The sequence below is a fragment of the Brienomyrus brachyistius genome, unplaced genomic scaffold (assembly GCF_023856365.1).
Source record: "Brienomyrus brachyistius isolate T26 unplaced genomic scaffold, BBRACH_0.4 scaffold48, whole genome shotgun sequence".
NCBI classification, from domain to species: domain Eukaryota; kingdom Metazoa; phylum Chordata; class Actinopteri; order Osteoglossiformes; family Mormyridae; genus Brienomyrus; species Brienomyrus brachyistius.
Window position 1 is genome coordinate 1,109,242 of NW_026042323.1, and position 16,441 is coordinate 1,125,682.

The 16,441-nt window shown below is 40.7% G+C and overlaps 2 protein-coding genes across 5 annotated transcripts in view; both read left to right on the plus strand.

Moving 5' to 3' along the window:
• LOC125723416 (uncharacterized) overlaps nucleotides 1-16,441 on the plus strand; it is a 252,110-nt gene that overhangs the window by 122,922 nt on the left and 112,747 nt on the right. The window contains exon 2 of one of the 2 annotated variants that reach the window (XR_007386871.1): nucleotides 7,467-7,551. The exons of the other annotated variant lie outside the window; for it this stretch is intronic. The gene's annotated coding sequence lies outside the window, so the exon portion shown is untranslated. Of the gene's footprint in view, nucleotides 1-7,466; nucleotides 7,552-16,441 lie in introns of those variants that run through there. 2 annotated transcript variants of the gene reach the window in all.
• LOC125723418 (uncharacterized) overlaps nucleotides 1-16,441 on the plus strand; it is a 252,042-nt gene that overhangs the window by 122,900 nt on the left and 112,701 nt on the right. The window contains exon 2 of one of the 3 annotated variants that reach the window (XR_007386874.1): nucleotides 7,510-7,540. The exons of 1 other annotated variant lie outside the window; for it this stretch is intronic. Coding sequence is in view for 1 of the 2 variants with exons in the window: in XM_049000036.1 (XP_048855993.1) it covers nucleotides 6,244-6,879 (636 nt within the window). In the remaining variant the exon portion in view is untranslated. Of the gene's footprint in view, nucleotides 1-6,238; nucleotides 6,900-7,509; nucleotides 7,541-16,441 lie in introns of those variants that run through there. One more of the 3 variants, XM_049000036.1, reaches the window with a different exon arrangement.

The window sequence follows — 16,441 nt, forward strand, 5'->3', positions numbered from 1 at the left end:
AGTGGTAGCACCCAATTTTAAACGTGTTAAGACGTTCAGTTTGGCCGCGTTAACACGTAGTTTTAAGACGTGTTAAAACGGCCCAACGGCTTGACACGTAAATAATGTACGTGTCAAGTACATCATTTGCTGACAATTACTTTGCCAGCTGGGAGGACGACACAGAGTAGATGAATTGATCATATTGAGGGGTTGTGCCATTGCCTTTCTCTGTCCATGTCCTTGTGTTCTACACCACACCTTTGTTTCCTGTAAACCTGCGTTAGGCTCTTTCTGTACCTTTCCGACACAGAAACCTTTTCATAACATGGATTTATAATTGTCTTCTCACTTGAGTATGAATGATGCTTAGATATAATCTATATAATATAAATTTGATATATACTATATATATGTGCACCCCACAGAAATCTCCACAATTGTATAGATACATATGGTCTCTATGCTTTTCCTAGAGAGCCCAGGCATAGAGAAGACACAAAATAATCAGTTTTCCAAAGCATTTTCCTCCAAGCCTTCTCTAGTAAAACCATAGAGACTATACCATCTCGCGTAGTCACTGGCTAGCATGCAAAGAGCCATTTCTGTGGTTTTTGTTCTCTTGCCCCATTCATCACAATTGCGGTGGATTAAAAGAAAAAGTCAAAAACAGTACTGTGTCATGCTATGTGTCTATGTGTAATAGGATTGCAGATTAGCTTAATGGACAGACACCCCTGTTTAATTTTTTTTACAGTTTTTCTGAATGCTTAAACACTAAAAATGATTCTTATAAAACTATTAATAGTTATAGTAAAATTACTCACTGTTTTGCACTCAGTTTGCACAGTTTGTAACACACAATTTGCAAATGTGTAAATACAATCCACTGCACAGCACCCTTTTTGTGGAACTGTAAACACAACTCAATGTTTTACACATAATTTCCAAATGATCAACACACTCCTAGTAAAACTATACACATTTTACGGCTATTGTTTACACTATTTTGCCAACTATCTGGCCACACTGTCACATGTGAAAACGGTTTTAGATAATTAGTTCACTTTGCAATCAGCATGAGCGCTATAAATAAGCCACAGGTACAGTAAGCTTTCAGTGTGGAGAACAATGGAGGGAGAAGGAAGACTGAGAAGAGTGAGAATTAGAGAAGGGCGAGGAAGAGGATGAAGACTAGGAGGTGAATTTAGAGGATGAGGAGGTGAAGAGGAAGGAGGAAGGGTAAGAAGAAATAGAATAACTGATGTCATCAGAGCTACAACAGTGGATCATGTGATCAACCATGGAATGACCCTGAGGGAAGCTGGCCAATGGGTTCAGCCTGACCTGAGCCGCTACGCTGTAGCAGGCATCATATGGACGGTTCCAAATGAGAATCGGTTAGTACAGTTACTTCACAGTACATTTTGTAATAGTACTATACTCTAATGAGAAACACAACAATGCTGTACAGGTAAAAACTGAAAAGGTTACTCTACAGACCTGCTAGACATCCAGAATCTGGGGGCAGAGGAAGAATGTTCACTGAAGAACGAGAGACCCATATAGTTAATATGGTGATCACAAATAATTCCATTAGGCTACGAGAAATACAGCAGCGTATAATAGAGGATGACACCACCTCCCAAAACATGAACAATGTGAGCATCACTGCATTATCTCGTGTACTGGCATGCAACAGAATCAGGATGAAGCACATTTACAGAGTCCCTTTTGAAAGAAACAGTGAACGCGTTGGCATGGCAGGAACATTATTGGACACGGTGCCATAACCAATGTCCCAGGACAGCGTGGTGGTAACATAACTATGTGTGCAGCTATAAGGCAGAACGGTGCTGTTCACCATCATGCAACCCTGGGCCCATGTAACACTGCACACATTATTACATTCCTGGACAGCCTACATCATATGCTCACTAATGTTCACAGACCAGTTATGTCATCATATGGGACAATATTAGTTTCCATAGGACTGCTTTAGTTCGCAACTGGTTTACAGTCGCCCACTTATCACTGTACTCAACCTCCCGCCTTACTCTCCATTCTTGAATCCGATTGAAGAATTCTTCTCTGCCTGGTGCTGGAAGGTCTATGATCGTCATCCCCATCGACGCATGGCTCTTTTACAGGCAATGGAGGAGGCATGTGAGGATATTGACCAGGCATCATGTCAGGCCAGGATAAGGCACTCCAGAGAGAGTTTCCCCGGTGCCTTGGACTAGAAAGCATTGCATGTGATGTTGATGAAATTCTGTGGTCGGACCCAAAGAGACGACAAGACTGATTTTTTTTCTCTCTCTCAGTGAAATTGTATGTTGTCTTGTATTTGTTTTGATGCATGTGAATAAACATTCATACTTGAAATTTGAATCTTGAATTGTGTTTACAGAACTATTTATGACAAAAGTATGACCTCAAATTGACATACCTTGTGCACAGAGAAAGCAAAAGCCAGATGTGTTTTCCATTCCTACCATCAGTGTGTAGTTGGCACATTATGTGCTTATTAAGATGATGGTTTGTGTTAACTGATTGGTACAAAAATACAATTTTTCCAAAGGTTTGAAGAGTTAAGCAAGATTTATTAGCTTTTGCAAGAGACCTACAATGTTTTGCTGATTTGGTGGTTTTTTTATTTGTGTGCAGAGTTTTTGCAAAATAGCCATCCATCCATCCATCCATTTTCCAAACCGCTTATCCTATCGGGTCGCGGGGGGTCCGGAGCCTATCCTGGAGGCAATGGGCACGAGGCAGGGAACAACCCAGGATGGGGGGCCAGCCCATCGCAGGGCACACTCACACACCAGTCACTCTCACACACACACCTACGGGCAATTTAGCAACTCCAATTAGCCTCAGCGTGTTTTTGGACTGTGGGGGGAACTGGAGTACCCGGAGGAAACCTCACGACGACATGGGGAGAACATGCAAACTCCACACACGCTACCCAGGCAGAGACTCAAACCCGGGTCCCAGAGCTGTGAGGCAACAGTGCTAACCACTGCACCATCATGCCGCCCCCCATAAATTAATTTTTCCATTTTTATTTTCAATAATATTGATGTTAACTCAGCATCTTATTTTCAATGTTGAAAAAGTCACTTTATATCAAGGTTTCGCCACCATTAATTTTTCAATATTGAACATCTGACCAAAAATCAATTCAGTTTCAATGCTGATAATTTATCACTGACCATAATTCAATGCATTTAACTATACTTCAACGCTGAAACAATAACATGATGCTATCTGGGCTATGAATAATTATTTCAATTGATATACAGATTCCAAGCCCATATAGGTGACACACAGGTACATAATGGGTGTCTTATGTCTGAGGTAGCCAGCTACTGTGTTTGATAACCCACCATCATAATAATAGTTTCCTTGCACCAGTATAAAAGTAAACCAATTGATCCCTCTTACAATAACCTGTGGTATGAAACTAAATAAAATGTATTGTACCAGTCTTGGGGAAAACCAGTGAGAATCCACTGTGAAACAGCACTGCGCAAATTCTCATGTGTTCCTAATGACAAGGGCAAGACTGGTAATCAAACTAGCCTCTCAGCAGGAGTGTTAGTGTAAAAGCAGGGCTTATTGACACAGATAATAAAGCTTGTTAGAATGCGTAACATAATTATTTAGCTGGGCCCAGAAGAGGTGAGAGCTCCCCTAGTGGCTACAGGAGTGCATTTTCCCCAAAGCAGATATAATGGATGGTGGTCTTATTGCTTTTAGACCACAACTTGGGATAGAAGAACAAATCAAATTATTTTCCTCATTTAATATTCAGATTTTAATTGGGCTTAAATTTTAGAACACAGTGTGCTCTAGGATGGTACGTTATGGATATTAGTCTCTACCACATTCTAACGCTATAAATCCGGACCTTTTCCTATGTTTGATTTGGTGGCTGCCAGGCGTTCTGAGTAGTATAGTGACTATGGTAGGCGTGTGATTCCCTATGGAATTTTTTGTTCTGTTCTGTGTGGCAAATACATATAATGCTGACATTTTTCCTGGAAGATTTGGGATTTTTCATCCCGTGCCTTAAGGTATTTCTCTCCAGCTCTAGGGAGTCTCCCCCGAAAACACCAGTCACTCACTAGCCTTACACTTATGCTTGCTGACTTATTTAACACCATGAATGGATTAACAGAAAAACAGAAACCTATTAAAAGGCTGCACCATATCATGATATGCAAATAAACATCCAGCATCATTGTTTCACAGGGAAGTACATTATTTATTGATAATTATAACCCTAACCCTTACTTCTCAGCTTGACAAACATAAGGTGCGGCGCGTGAGCATGTGAACTGGTTGAAATGCAAGTGTCTCACAGTCAATGCATAAGACTTGAGAGCCCTGACTTTACTTATATAGCCCACAACATGTTTATGATTCATAAATCAATCTGGCCAGCAAATCGGTCTTTCATTTTCCACAGAATAAAAAAAACGATAATGTTATCCCGCTGATAATTGCAGGCACGTTTCACCCCCGGCACTGGCTGGAGACACAGGCAAAAGGCATACAATCTTATTGAGGTACAAACATTATTCCATCTACTCTGCACTTCTGCATAACTTCCATCATAGTGCCAGTTTTTGCCAGATCAAATCTGAAATCAGAAAATTACTGCATACATGCCTTTATATTACGGTCAAGCGGAGAGTCAGAGCAGTTTCCATAGAAACAACGTAAACAAACTTTACCGTTTGAAGCACAACAAACTCTGAGTGAAAATGGCGCAGAGGTGAGTAGCTTGTTAGCTCTCCAAAATGTCTTTGAATTCTTCAACTGATGTTGTGCTACTTCGATTATTTAGCCTTTTATACTATAATGACATAGTAAATGTCTATAATACAATAAAAAACATTACATATTTTTTTAATATTACATATTTTTTAACGTCATTTAAAGTGCAGTGGTTTTTATTTCTACTGTGGTTGCTAATATTTAAATAATGACAAACTATTTGGTTAGTAAATTCATCTCAAACATGCTAGTTTAGTAGGGCTTCCCAACCTTTCGATGTCCGCGGATCGGTTTCCGTCGTAGAAAAGTGTCACGGATGGGTAAGACGGCGGTATAATTTGGGGGTTCCCACGCCGAGCGGCGGGAGATTGACGGTGTATACGGACATGCGGGGCTAATGGCGTATTTCCGTACATCAATACGGGCAGCTTTCTTTCCAAAACGGCGCGATCCCCTAATAAACGGGACGGCTGGCTCCTCTACCCCCGGTTGTCTGCCGCCCGGTGCAATACTCCGCGCGGACGGTACCGGAACACCGACCGGAAGTTGGGACCCCCTACTGTAGGTAAATTGTTAAAAAAAATTTGGGGCATTATTTTCGGAGTAGGCTAGATGCTTCTAAGTTTATCATTACATCTATTTACATTGTTACACAGGATTAACACTTTCAAATATTCTTAGCTTGGTTAGTGTTAACTCAGTTCTTGGTAGTATTCATCTGGGTATTCATTTGATGTGGAGCACAGTTGTTTCGTATTTGATTCTAGTTATAATTTGGTGACATTACTGTTTAATATGCTATTGCACTTACAGTATCATGCATTTTACAGTAGATTTTTTTTGCAATCTTGCTCGCTGTTTCTTTTATTCTTTCTTTTTTATATATGTGAACCCTGTAATTATTTATTATAATAATTATAACAATTGTATTTTCTGTATGGTTGAAGAATTTCCAGCTCTTTATTTATTTTATTATCTCTCTTAAGTGCTGGTTAATCTCTCATTTATTCCCCAGAGAGCGAATTGAGAGAGCTGATCGATGGACCAACACCCAACACTGGGAAGCCTGGAACCTGTGGGATGAAGTGATCAACTGGGGAGAAGGTGTGGAGGAGTTCTCACCAGTGACACTCCCCACTGTCCAGGCTGGGGGGGTTAAGGGGGGATTGGGGGGGTCTACTGATTTGGGTAAGGGAGGGGAGAGTGTGGGAAAGGATGGACTGCTAGCCAGCACTAGTATTTCATCTCAAAGTCTTCAGAGTAATTACGGCCTTTCATCTGAAGACTGGGAAATTTATAAAACTTGCTACCTTAACAAAAAAAAGAAAGTCAGGAAGGACCGGACAAGCCGGGGGGAGGGTGAGGTAAGGGGGCAGGAATATGTAGGAATATGTAGAGGTACCAGAGTGGGGAACATTTGAGGGGAAGGCCTCCAGGGTTGTGATGGAGGGGACAGAGGCTGGTATTAGTATGATGGATATGCTAAATGGAGGTGAGGAGAATGTATGTGAGGTGGGAGTGAATGTGGAGGAGGTTAAGGGAGGAGGAGGGAAAAGTACAGGGAATGCTGTGGAATATGTGGTGTCACAAGTAGGCAGAACTTGGCTAGAACCCATCCAGGAGGAAGACCTTGAGGAAGATGAAGAAACAGATGAGGAGCTTCAGGAAGCAGAAGACACTGATGCTGCCACAGTGGACAGTTGGCAGTGCATGGCGGCATATGTAGCCAGAATATGGCTGCAGACTTTACAGGAAGATCGACCTGAGGAAAATGAAGAAGCTGATGTGGTATTCCAGCAGGCAGAAGATGCTGATGCTACCACACTGGTCAGGTTTCAGTGTATGGTGGCATCTGAAGACAGATCACAGCTACTGACTATACCAGAAGAAGGACCTGAGGAAGAGGACGAGACTGAAGTGATGAAGACAGATAAAACAAAAGAAGATGCTGATGCTGCCGAGAAGATCTACAGTGAAGAAGTATCATTCCATGTGAATGCCGAAGATCTTTCTGAAGATGATACTGAGAAGAGCCACAAGAAGAAGAAGAAGAAGATGAAGTGGTGCTTCTTCTGCTGTCCCCTGCCCTTCAGAAGAAGTAGCAAGAGGCAGTAATTATAAGGTTGTGAATTCAGGTTTACAAATGACTTAAAGCAGTAATATAACTGCATTATTGACACCTTCACAATGCACTGTAATGCATCCATAAATATATTATAGACATGGGTATAAATATTGAAGAAAAAAAAGCATAACACATTATAGCCATGTTTATTATGGATTAATGGCCGATATAATGTATTATGAAGATATTTATTGTGTATATATAGATCAGAGCATTCATAATGCATTATCAAGATAGCTATAATGTGTTATGCCTTTGTATAAGTATTTACAGCCGTGTTTTTAATACTTTTATAAATGATTTATAAGGCATTAATTGGGTATTTATTTATTTATTAGTTATATGACTGCTTTAAGTAAAGTTAAGTAAAGTGTTTATTTTCTTTTTCTTAGAATACCCGTGTTAGAACCCTGCATTGGGACTGGGATCCCGCGGGACCCAACGGAAAGTGATACTGTTTAAGTGTTAATGTAGCTATAAGATACGATAGGATAAGATATGCTGAGTTAAAATATAAGATAGGCTAAGACGAAATATATTAATATAAGCTAAGTTGAAATATAATAAGATAAGATAGGTTAAGTTATATGATAAGATAGGCTAAGTTAAAATATAATAAGATAGGTTAAGTTAAGATATGACAATATAGGCTAAGATAAAATATGATAGGCTAAGTTAACATATGATAAGGTAGGCTATGTTAAGATAAGAGATTTGCAATAAAACATATTTACTTTTCAAACTGTGTCTTTGTCATCTCTTCAGTGTTGTGTCTGTCTTTGTTTGATAATTTTGAATTGTTAATTTATATCTGACACTCTCCTAAATGTCAATAAGCAGAGACGGAGGATTGGGAGGAAGGTACAGTTAAGTATAAATGATAAAGTATCAAAATCACAGTGTTGCCTTATTTTGACGCAGAGAAAGTAATTTCAGTGTTACTACCACATATGAGTTAATGGCTGCAAATGTTGGTGTTAGAAGTGCCGGTAAATAATGCGGCGTAAGTTTAACTCCGGTGTGTTTCTGAAAAACGCACCGGCTTCTGCCTGCTGTCATTCGTCGCACGTGTAGGAGGCTATTCTGGTAAGTAACAGGTAAAGTTGTCATTTAACGTAATGCTAACGTGCATTACCAGTTGGTAAGTGTTTTACTATATCACACACCTTACGTCCTTTATAGTTTTAGTCCGGTGCACTCTGTATCCATGCTAACTAGCTAGCTAATGTTAACATGACGCAGTACAGTCTTCCAGCTTGGGGATTCCCACCCCTGTCCGCGGCCAGTATTCCGCAGAGGGGTTTGCGGAGGTGTTGGTTGCAAATGCAAACGATCCCTTCATGTTCATGCGTTGTGTTCTAATGTGTAAATAAAAGATAACTATCAAATTCAATGTTTATGTCCTATTATACTAGATAAGACTGTAAAATAGTTTGCCCTACATATGGATGCCATGCAGTCAGAGTATGATCAAGATAGGGTGTGAGTGTGGAAAAAAGACAAATGTAACAGTATTTGAGGGATGGAGGGATGAGAAGAGTGGGATGGATGGAAATGTAAGGAAAAGGAGTTTCCTCGGAGCTCCGGGATGTGTTTGGCTGTAATAAATCTGAAATATAGCTATATGACATAGTTTTTGATAACACCAGCATTTATTTTTTAGGTTTGTCGAGCTCCGTCAAAACAATTAGAACGAGTTCATTATGTAACTGGAACCCCTCTCACATGTAAACACAGTGACACGCTACAGCATTGGTTTGTTGTCTGAGGCTATGATACTGACCACAAACACATTCTCAAATTTCACTGCACCAATCACAGCATATGCAGGCAGAAAAATGATCGCAAAAAACATTCAGCATTAGACTCTAAAACCATCTGTAATGTCTGTGTTTATCCAGTGGACCAGAAAATAAGCTTTCCTATTTCAGTTTCTTTTAGATGTTATAAAGTAATAAATAAACAATCATAATAATAAAACCATGTATTACTGACTATCAGACAACTTCAACAAGTTACCACATGGATGCAAAATCAAAGATATTCATTTGCGCCTGGCACTAACCATGTACTCCTTCACAGTACTAAGCCATAGAAAGGGCCCCAATGAAACCCCTGCATTCCTGCATCGCAGATACTCTAATCTCAGCATTTATAAGATTATATTTGTACTACCTGCCAATTTTTATATTAGATGAGACTAAAAATTGACAAATATCTATATGCAGAAGTAGTTTTTCCTGATAAGAAGGATAATATCAAGACTGTCAGCATTTACAAATCGAATTATGACACATCTGAGTAGCCCAAACTGTCCGGAAAACAAAGCCGTACAGCATATGTGGCTGACTAATGTACATACAGTGTAATAAGCTGATAATCAAATGGATAGAAAAACGCTCATTAATAGACAGGATTCAGAGGGTAAATAAGGTGCATCATGTGGAAGAGAAGTTAGGTGGCGTTGGGGTGCATTGTGAGTTTCATCTGGTAGCTAGAAGGGAACAAACAGGGCTTTGGGGGGGGGGGGGGGGACTTCTCCGGGGGCTACATCGCTCTACCTTTTTTTTTTTAAATGATTTATTTAAAAAAAAATCTTTTCTTCTTACACTATAATGGCAGGTTTAGGACTAATACAGTACAGTCATAACCAGTGTCAAGGATTCTATGCATTGCTACACAGAGACAAGTCCAGATATTGAGCCCAAGGCTAAAATTGTGGTTTACTTACAAGTGCACTTTGCTGGGCAGTGGGGGTGTTTGTCCTTCTCTGCTCACATTTTCCCCTCTTATCCTGTCTTCTCCTCTGCAGCCCTTCCTCCTTCTCTCTGTTGATCCTATTTTCCCTCCCCTCCAGTCATCTATGTTCTCCTTCCTTTGTGGTCTCTCCTCTTCTCCCATTCTTCAGTTATACTGTCTTCTCCACTCTCCCTGTATCCCTCCTGTCTTCTGGTCCTGTCGTCTTTTCTCCAGTCATCCCCTGCTTCTCAGTCATCTCTGCATCTTTTCTCTCATTTGTTTGCTCATTCTTTGATTATTTGTTATTCGTTAACCCACCACCCCATGCTGGATGAGTCTTGATGTTTTTTGAAGTTTTTTTAAAGTTAGGCTTCTTCCTTTGTTTTTGTGCCATATCTTCTGCCCTCTTCTGGTTGCGGAAGTGCATGACACGGCTGGAAAAATAGGGTTTATTACAACACACACATCAAAACCAAAAGGATCAGGATGGATCCAAAATAAACTGCAAATGACCAGGAATGAACTAAATGATGGAATAAACACAACTAGAGAACTATATACATACATACATACATACAACATACAGCTATAATGAAGCATCAAAGAACAGAAGCAGAACAGGCACTTAAATACACAGCTTACAAGACACAGTGCAGGACAGTGAGAATCATAACCAATAACAAGGACTGAGGGCAACCCAGGAACAGGTGTTTCAGTTAAACAGCACTGGTGAAATCAAAGTGACCTTTCAGCCACATGGTCAGTTCTGCAGCGCCCTCTGCTGTTTGCATTAGATGCTGGTTGAAATTCCCACTCTCCTTACAAACACCTCGAAAAGCCAGGCCTTGCCGTGCCAAGTACTTAACTCCAGAAGATTTTTCCTCACTTGCTGCTGCTCTTTCCAGCTCATCTGAAGGTTGAGTATCAACAGGATTGATCTTCTGAATCCATGTCATCAGTGCTAATCTGTGGCACTGCCTGTCTTTATGTGCACTGAATTTCCACAGTGCCTTTTCCAGTTTCACATGCCAGTCTTCACAAGAGCTGAATGTGTCTTTCATGCCAGTTTAGACATTTGTGTTACAAATTATTTTGCACAGTAGAAACAAAGAACCCCCCTTAAGATGAGGGGGGGCTGTAAGGGAGCCCAGTGTGATCTTTAAACCATTTCTCCTGAAAGCAGGGTCTCCTGTTTGATAGACGTGACATTTACATTTGGCTGATTTGGTGAAGGTCCAAGCTCCTCCCCCCTCCTCCCTAATGCACCTTCATCTTCACCTGCCTGTCTGCTCTCTCTCTCTCTCTCTCTCTCTCTCTCTCTCTGCCATTGACTCACACTCAGTCTCCCTGATTAAATGCTGTATCTGAAATACACACCACAGGCCAAACTAAGAAGCATATTAAACTAACATCAGGATCAGGCTGCTGTGACGTCATTATTCACTCTTAACCATCAATATTTGCTCCTTTTCTCACTCCCCTCCATGTCGCCTGCATTCTCTGCCGTCAGCAGCCTCTTGCTGTCTCTCCCTCTTCATCTTTACTCTCAGCACAGCAGAGTTTACATGAAAGCAGTTATCAGTAAACAAGTGGTGTTTCTTGGCATGATGCTCAGGAATGGATTTCTAAGGATTTGTTACCTGAATGGGATGATTAATATATGAAGAACCTTTGACTCACATACTGTATACGTCTATCATCTGACTGGCACTAATTATCTCACTGTCTCTACTTACTTTCCTGCTTTTCTGTGGTTGCCCAAAACCTCACGATTGTCACACTTCCTCTTCATGATGACAAGCTACTCACTGTGAATAAAAGCTGACTGTAATAAAACTACCTGCATTTAAATCACACATTAATAACGCAAAATACCTTAAGTAAGCAAGTATAGCTTTCTACAGTAATGGAATATAAAATTAATTATACCTATTACTGTCTACAAAATAACACATTCAGCACTATATCAGACTTTACATCAGCTTTCTGACCATTATAAATATACCTGAGTGAGCACCGTTGTTAGTTTCTAGGAGAATGTGCAGTTAATAACATTTCCAGGTAATTTAACCAGCGTAACTGCACATGAGGCAATTATTATAATTATAATCGTAGTAGGGGTAGGGGGCGCTATAGAGCAAAAGGGTGACTACGCCACTCTGTAACTGTCGCTAAGACGGTTATTTTATAATCACCTTTTGCTGGTTTGATTTAATATAGAATTTATACTGTGAAATGTATGCCAGTGCCCTCTGCTGACTATTTAATTGATCCGTGTTAACCCTTGAATACATGGTCAGGTGACGGAATAGGGTAGGAGTAAATGCATGCTGGGAGATTCATGGAGTCAACTTGTGGTTTGTCGGCTTGTCACGGCAGGATCTGTAATAACTCCTAAGCATTTGGTCAGAAGGCGCACACGGTAATTTATATTTATTGTATTTACTTGTTGTCTTGTATTGAAAAGTGGAATTGCGGTGATGTATGAGCCGCTGTTTAGCGGTAATATCATGGATCTTTTAGAATGTCTTGTAAGATTAAATGTAATGCAGGAATTTAATAATATGTTTATTTTATAGTTTTTCACGGTGTCTAGAAGAATAAAGACGGAATAAACTTCAACATCTGTCAGGCGTATGTTTTCTGTACCAGATGAAGAACTTTGGGAGCTGTTATATCTTCTATAGTAAAGGTAACCTTACAGTAAATGACGTCTGCTGTCATCTGACGCTATATAGAAAATGTAATTAAATAAGATTAAATTTACCTTCTGCGAGGGGCACCCTAATATAATGATATATATAATAATTATAATATAATATAATTATATAATTATAATAAATATAATATAATTATAATATAATAATACACTGCTGTCTGTCTGCCATAAAATAAATAAAAGGGGGAATTGGAATTGCATATGACTATGGAGATTTTTACTAATTCACATAAGGGACAGCATAAAGGGTTGTTTAATTCAGTATCAGAGGAATTCATATATTTGTGTGATTATGATAATCACACTATTATAATCACACTATACATCTCTTGAATTGAACTAATTACAGTGTCATGTATAACACTGCACTTTTTAATACATTGTTTGGCAGAACAGACTGCAAAACTGTAGTCTCAATGGAAAGCTGGATGAAATTCCTAGGGTGGCGTAGTCAGCTGTCCACTGAGTCTACAGTTTTGTAGTTCGGTCTGTCACAGTCTGGCGCAGTTGGCAGGATCATCGTCCTGAGAGCAGAGACACGTGTTCAGTGTGAATGACTCTTCAGTTGTTTTTCTATTTTTAATTACCTTTTTATTCCTATCCATGTCTTTTTTTCCTTTTGTATGCTCATTATTTAGCCAGTACAGCTGTTTTTATTGTAGTCGAAAACAACAGTGAGTGCCAGTCACTGGCAAATCCCTTGGTTCCCGGTTCCACTCCATCTGTCCTCTGGTGGTCCCCTTGAGCTGTGGACCCCTTTCCAGTGTTCTGCAGCCAGATCCTCCTGAACCGCACGGAAGTGGAAGTTGGCAAAGTGAGATGCGGCAGTAGGCCTATGCATGCAATTGACTGGAGTATGGAGAGTAAAGCCTTTCGTTTTCTTTAATAAAAGTTGTCCTTGTATTTTCTCATATGCGAGAACATCACAACTGCCACTGCACTTGTTGATGTGTAAGTGTGCCCTATTCAAACAATAAAGAGAAACTACATGCAGCACTGAAAAACTATTCCACGGCCAAAAAAAATGTAAACATTCTTTGTATATCAGAAGCTAGTCTCTGACTGAAATTTCTATAAATCTTTATATAAACTGATAGCAATTAACCTAAGAGTGCATGCTTGGATTTTAGTATCTGCATATACTGTGGAACTAAAAAGAATCATAATCAACATATATAATTACGTAAATGAAAAACAAATACGTTGCATTTTCCTTAATAGTTTTGCACGTAGAATCAGCACCTCCAAATCCGAGACCATGGTTCTCAGCCGGAAAAGGGTAGAGTGCTCTCTCCGGGTTGGGGATGGGGTCCTCCCCCAAGTGGAGGAGTTTAAGTATCTCGGGATCTTGTTCACGAGTGGGGGAACGATGGAGCGGGAGATCGACAGGCGGATCGGTGCGGCGTCAGCAGTCATGCGGGCGCTGCATCGGTCTGTCATGGTGAAGAGAGAGCTGAGCCAAAAGGCGAAACTCTCGATTTACCAGTCGATCTACGTTCCTACCCTCACCTATGGTCATGAGCTTTGGGTAGTGACCGAAAGAACGAGATCGCGGGTACAAGCGGCCGAAATGAGTTTCCTCCGCAGGGTGGCTGGGCTCTCCCTTAGAGATAGGGTGAGGAGCTCAGTCATTCGGGAGGGACTCAGAGTAGAGCCGCTGCTCCTCCGCATCGAGAGGAGCCAGATGAGGTGGCTCGGGCATCTGATCAGGATGCCTCCGGGACGCCTCCCTGGGGAGGTATTCCGGGCATGTCCCACTGGGAGGAGGCCCCGGGGAAGACCCAGGACACGCTGGAGAGACTATGTCTCTCGGCTGGCCTGGGAACGCCTCGGGGTCCCCCCAGAGGAGCTGGACGAAGTGGCCGGGGAGAGGGAAGTCTGGGTCTCCCTGCTGAGGCTGCTGCCCCCGCGACCCGACTCCGGATTAAGCGGGAGATGATGGATGGATGGATGGATGGATGGAGTTTTGCACGTTGCCATAATTTATATTTAATTTAAAGTATGAAGCACCCAAGCAAAGTTTATGTTGAAATAATACTCAAGATTCTTAAGTCTTAGCTCTGGCACAGTGGTGGATCTAGAAAATTTTACATGGGGTGGCAAGAGATTTTTACAGAGTGGCATGGAGGTTCAGTGAGAAATCGACTATCATTCAGAATCGTGGAGCTCAGGAGCATACTTACACTGAAAAAGTGACAATTTATCTAAGCATTTGGACTCTCATGGTTAAAACAATGCTGATTGTACTTTTCATTATCACTGACCAGTTGTTTTTCTTTGTTGTGCTGTGCAGCAGAACGTTTCACAAACATATCCAAATTAAGAGCCTTTGCACGCTGATTCTCAATGCTCAGCAGAGTTTCCAGGTCCGCGGTGTTCATGCCCAATTGTGCTATTTTGAAAACATAGTTTCGGGTAAATATTAGGAGGTCATGGGTTGCGGATTTTTGGGCTGATTTCATAATGTTATACAGCAGCAGACTGCAAGGGGAAAAAGAAACTAATTATTATCAGTGCAAGTGGCTCCTAATCCTGAGTAATGCTGGATCTCTAGCCACCTAAAGTAAGAGACAGATGCAGACGGAAAGCAGGGCTGCCGACTACCATGCATCTGGCATGACTTTCACGCTCTCAGACACTCATGCAAGGAATCTTCCACTATATTATTCCACTATAAGCCTAAATGTAGCTACATCAGAAGCGTTGGTGTAGTTTGCAAACCCTACATACCATTTAGAACAGGGGTCACCAACATGGTGCCCACTGGCACCAGGATGCCCCCAAGGACCACATGAGTTGTCCACGGACGTGTTCTAAAAATACCACAACTCACCAGTGGGCAGCGACTAAAATTTCATTTTATCTTGTTGCTATTCTTCTTTAATCACATTTGTATTTATATAGATTTGAAAATGACAATATCCAAAAAAGCATTTAAAACGTGTTTATTCTACATGAAGTTTAGATAAGTTTAGGTAAAGTCTGTTCTGGTAGCCTTTGTATGGCTCAGTACCCGTGAAGTAGCTCTCAGTTTCAAAAAGGTTGCTGACCCTTGATATATAGTATACCCCAATCTTGGGTGATATATCCTAATCAGTAAAATAACAGTCGGCTAAATTCCGCATAGTGATCTCATTAACTGCGTGTTGTTGCTGAAATACATCACACAGACATCAGGGGAATGTCAAATCATCAGAATATGTAAGATTTATACATTTGGTTAAGTTGAACGCATTTGCTGTTGAATGCAATTCCTATCACATTAACAATTACTGGTTGAAAAATTGCTGTTAGTGTCTTAAATCATAATGCTGTAAAAGTAAAATTTACAACAGAAATCAATATGCTTAGAATATGGGTTAAGATGGAAAATAATTTTTCCATCCCAATCCTAATCATGTTAATGCAAATTTACAGCAGTGTGGATTCTCAGAAAAAAAGGTACTCTGACATAAAGATCAGCAATACAGTGCAAATAACATTTAATTTCACATTTATACAAAAAAAGGACAGGGCATTTCGATGATAAAATCTGTAGTGAACAATAAGTCGCATCAAAACAAAACCTGGAATTCGGTCATGCTACCTTAAGGTTAAACATTACTTTGTGCAAAGTTCCTTGTTCTGAAATAAATACTTTCTGCAATAGCACATCCAACCATATTCGCACAGTCTTTATCATTATTTATTTATTCAGCTGTTTTTTTCTTACTGCCAGCATCTCATAAAAAGGGTCAGTGCTCACAGCAGCAGTGATGCTCTGTATCCACTTGTCCTTCTCCTCAGGGGTTGGCGCCGAGATGCGGTACACCACATGATTGCCCTCTACCAGGCGGCCGTCCGCCTCCGTTCTGCAGGCTTTCATCAGCTGTCTGCTGTTGTTAGGGATGTACAGTTCAAAGCAGTTAGGCTTCCTGAGATCCTTCACCTCACGGATGCTCAGATTCTCCAGCGGAATGATCACCCTGGGTTTCTTATCCGTAGTATGTTTAAAGTAGTAAAGGCAGTTGTCCATCAGGATGAACCACCGCCTTTTCCATATTTTCACCCGTCCTCCTCCCAGTTTGAAGAGCCAACCCTCTCTGTCAGGGTTG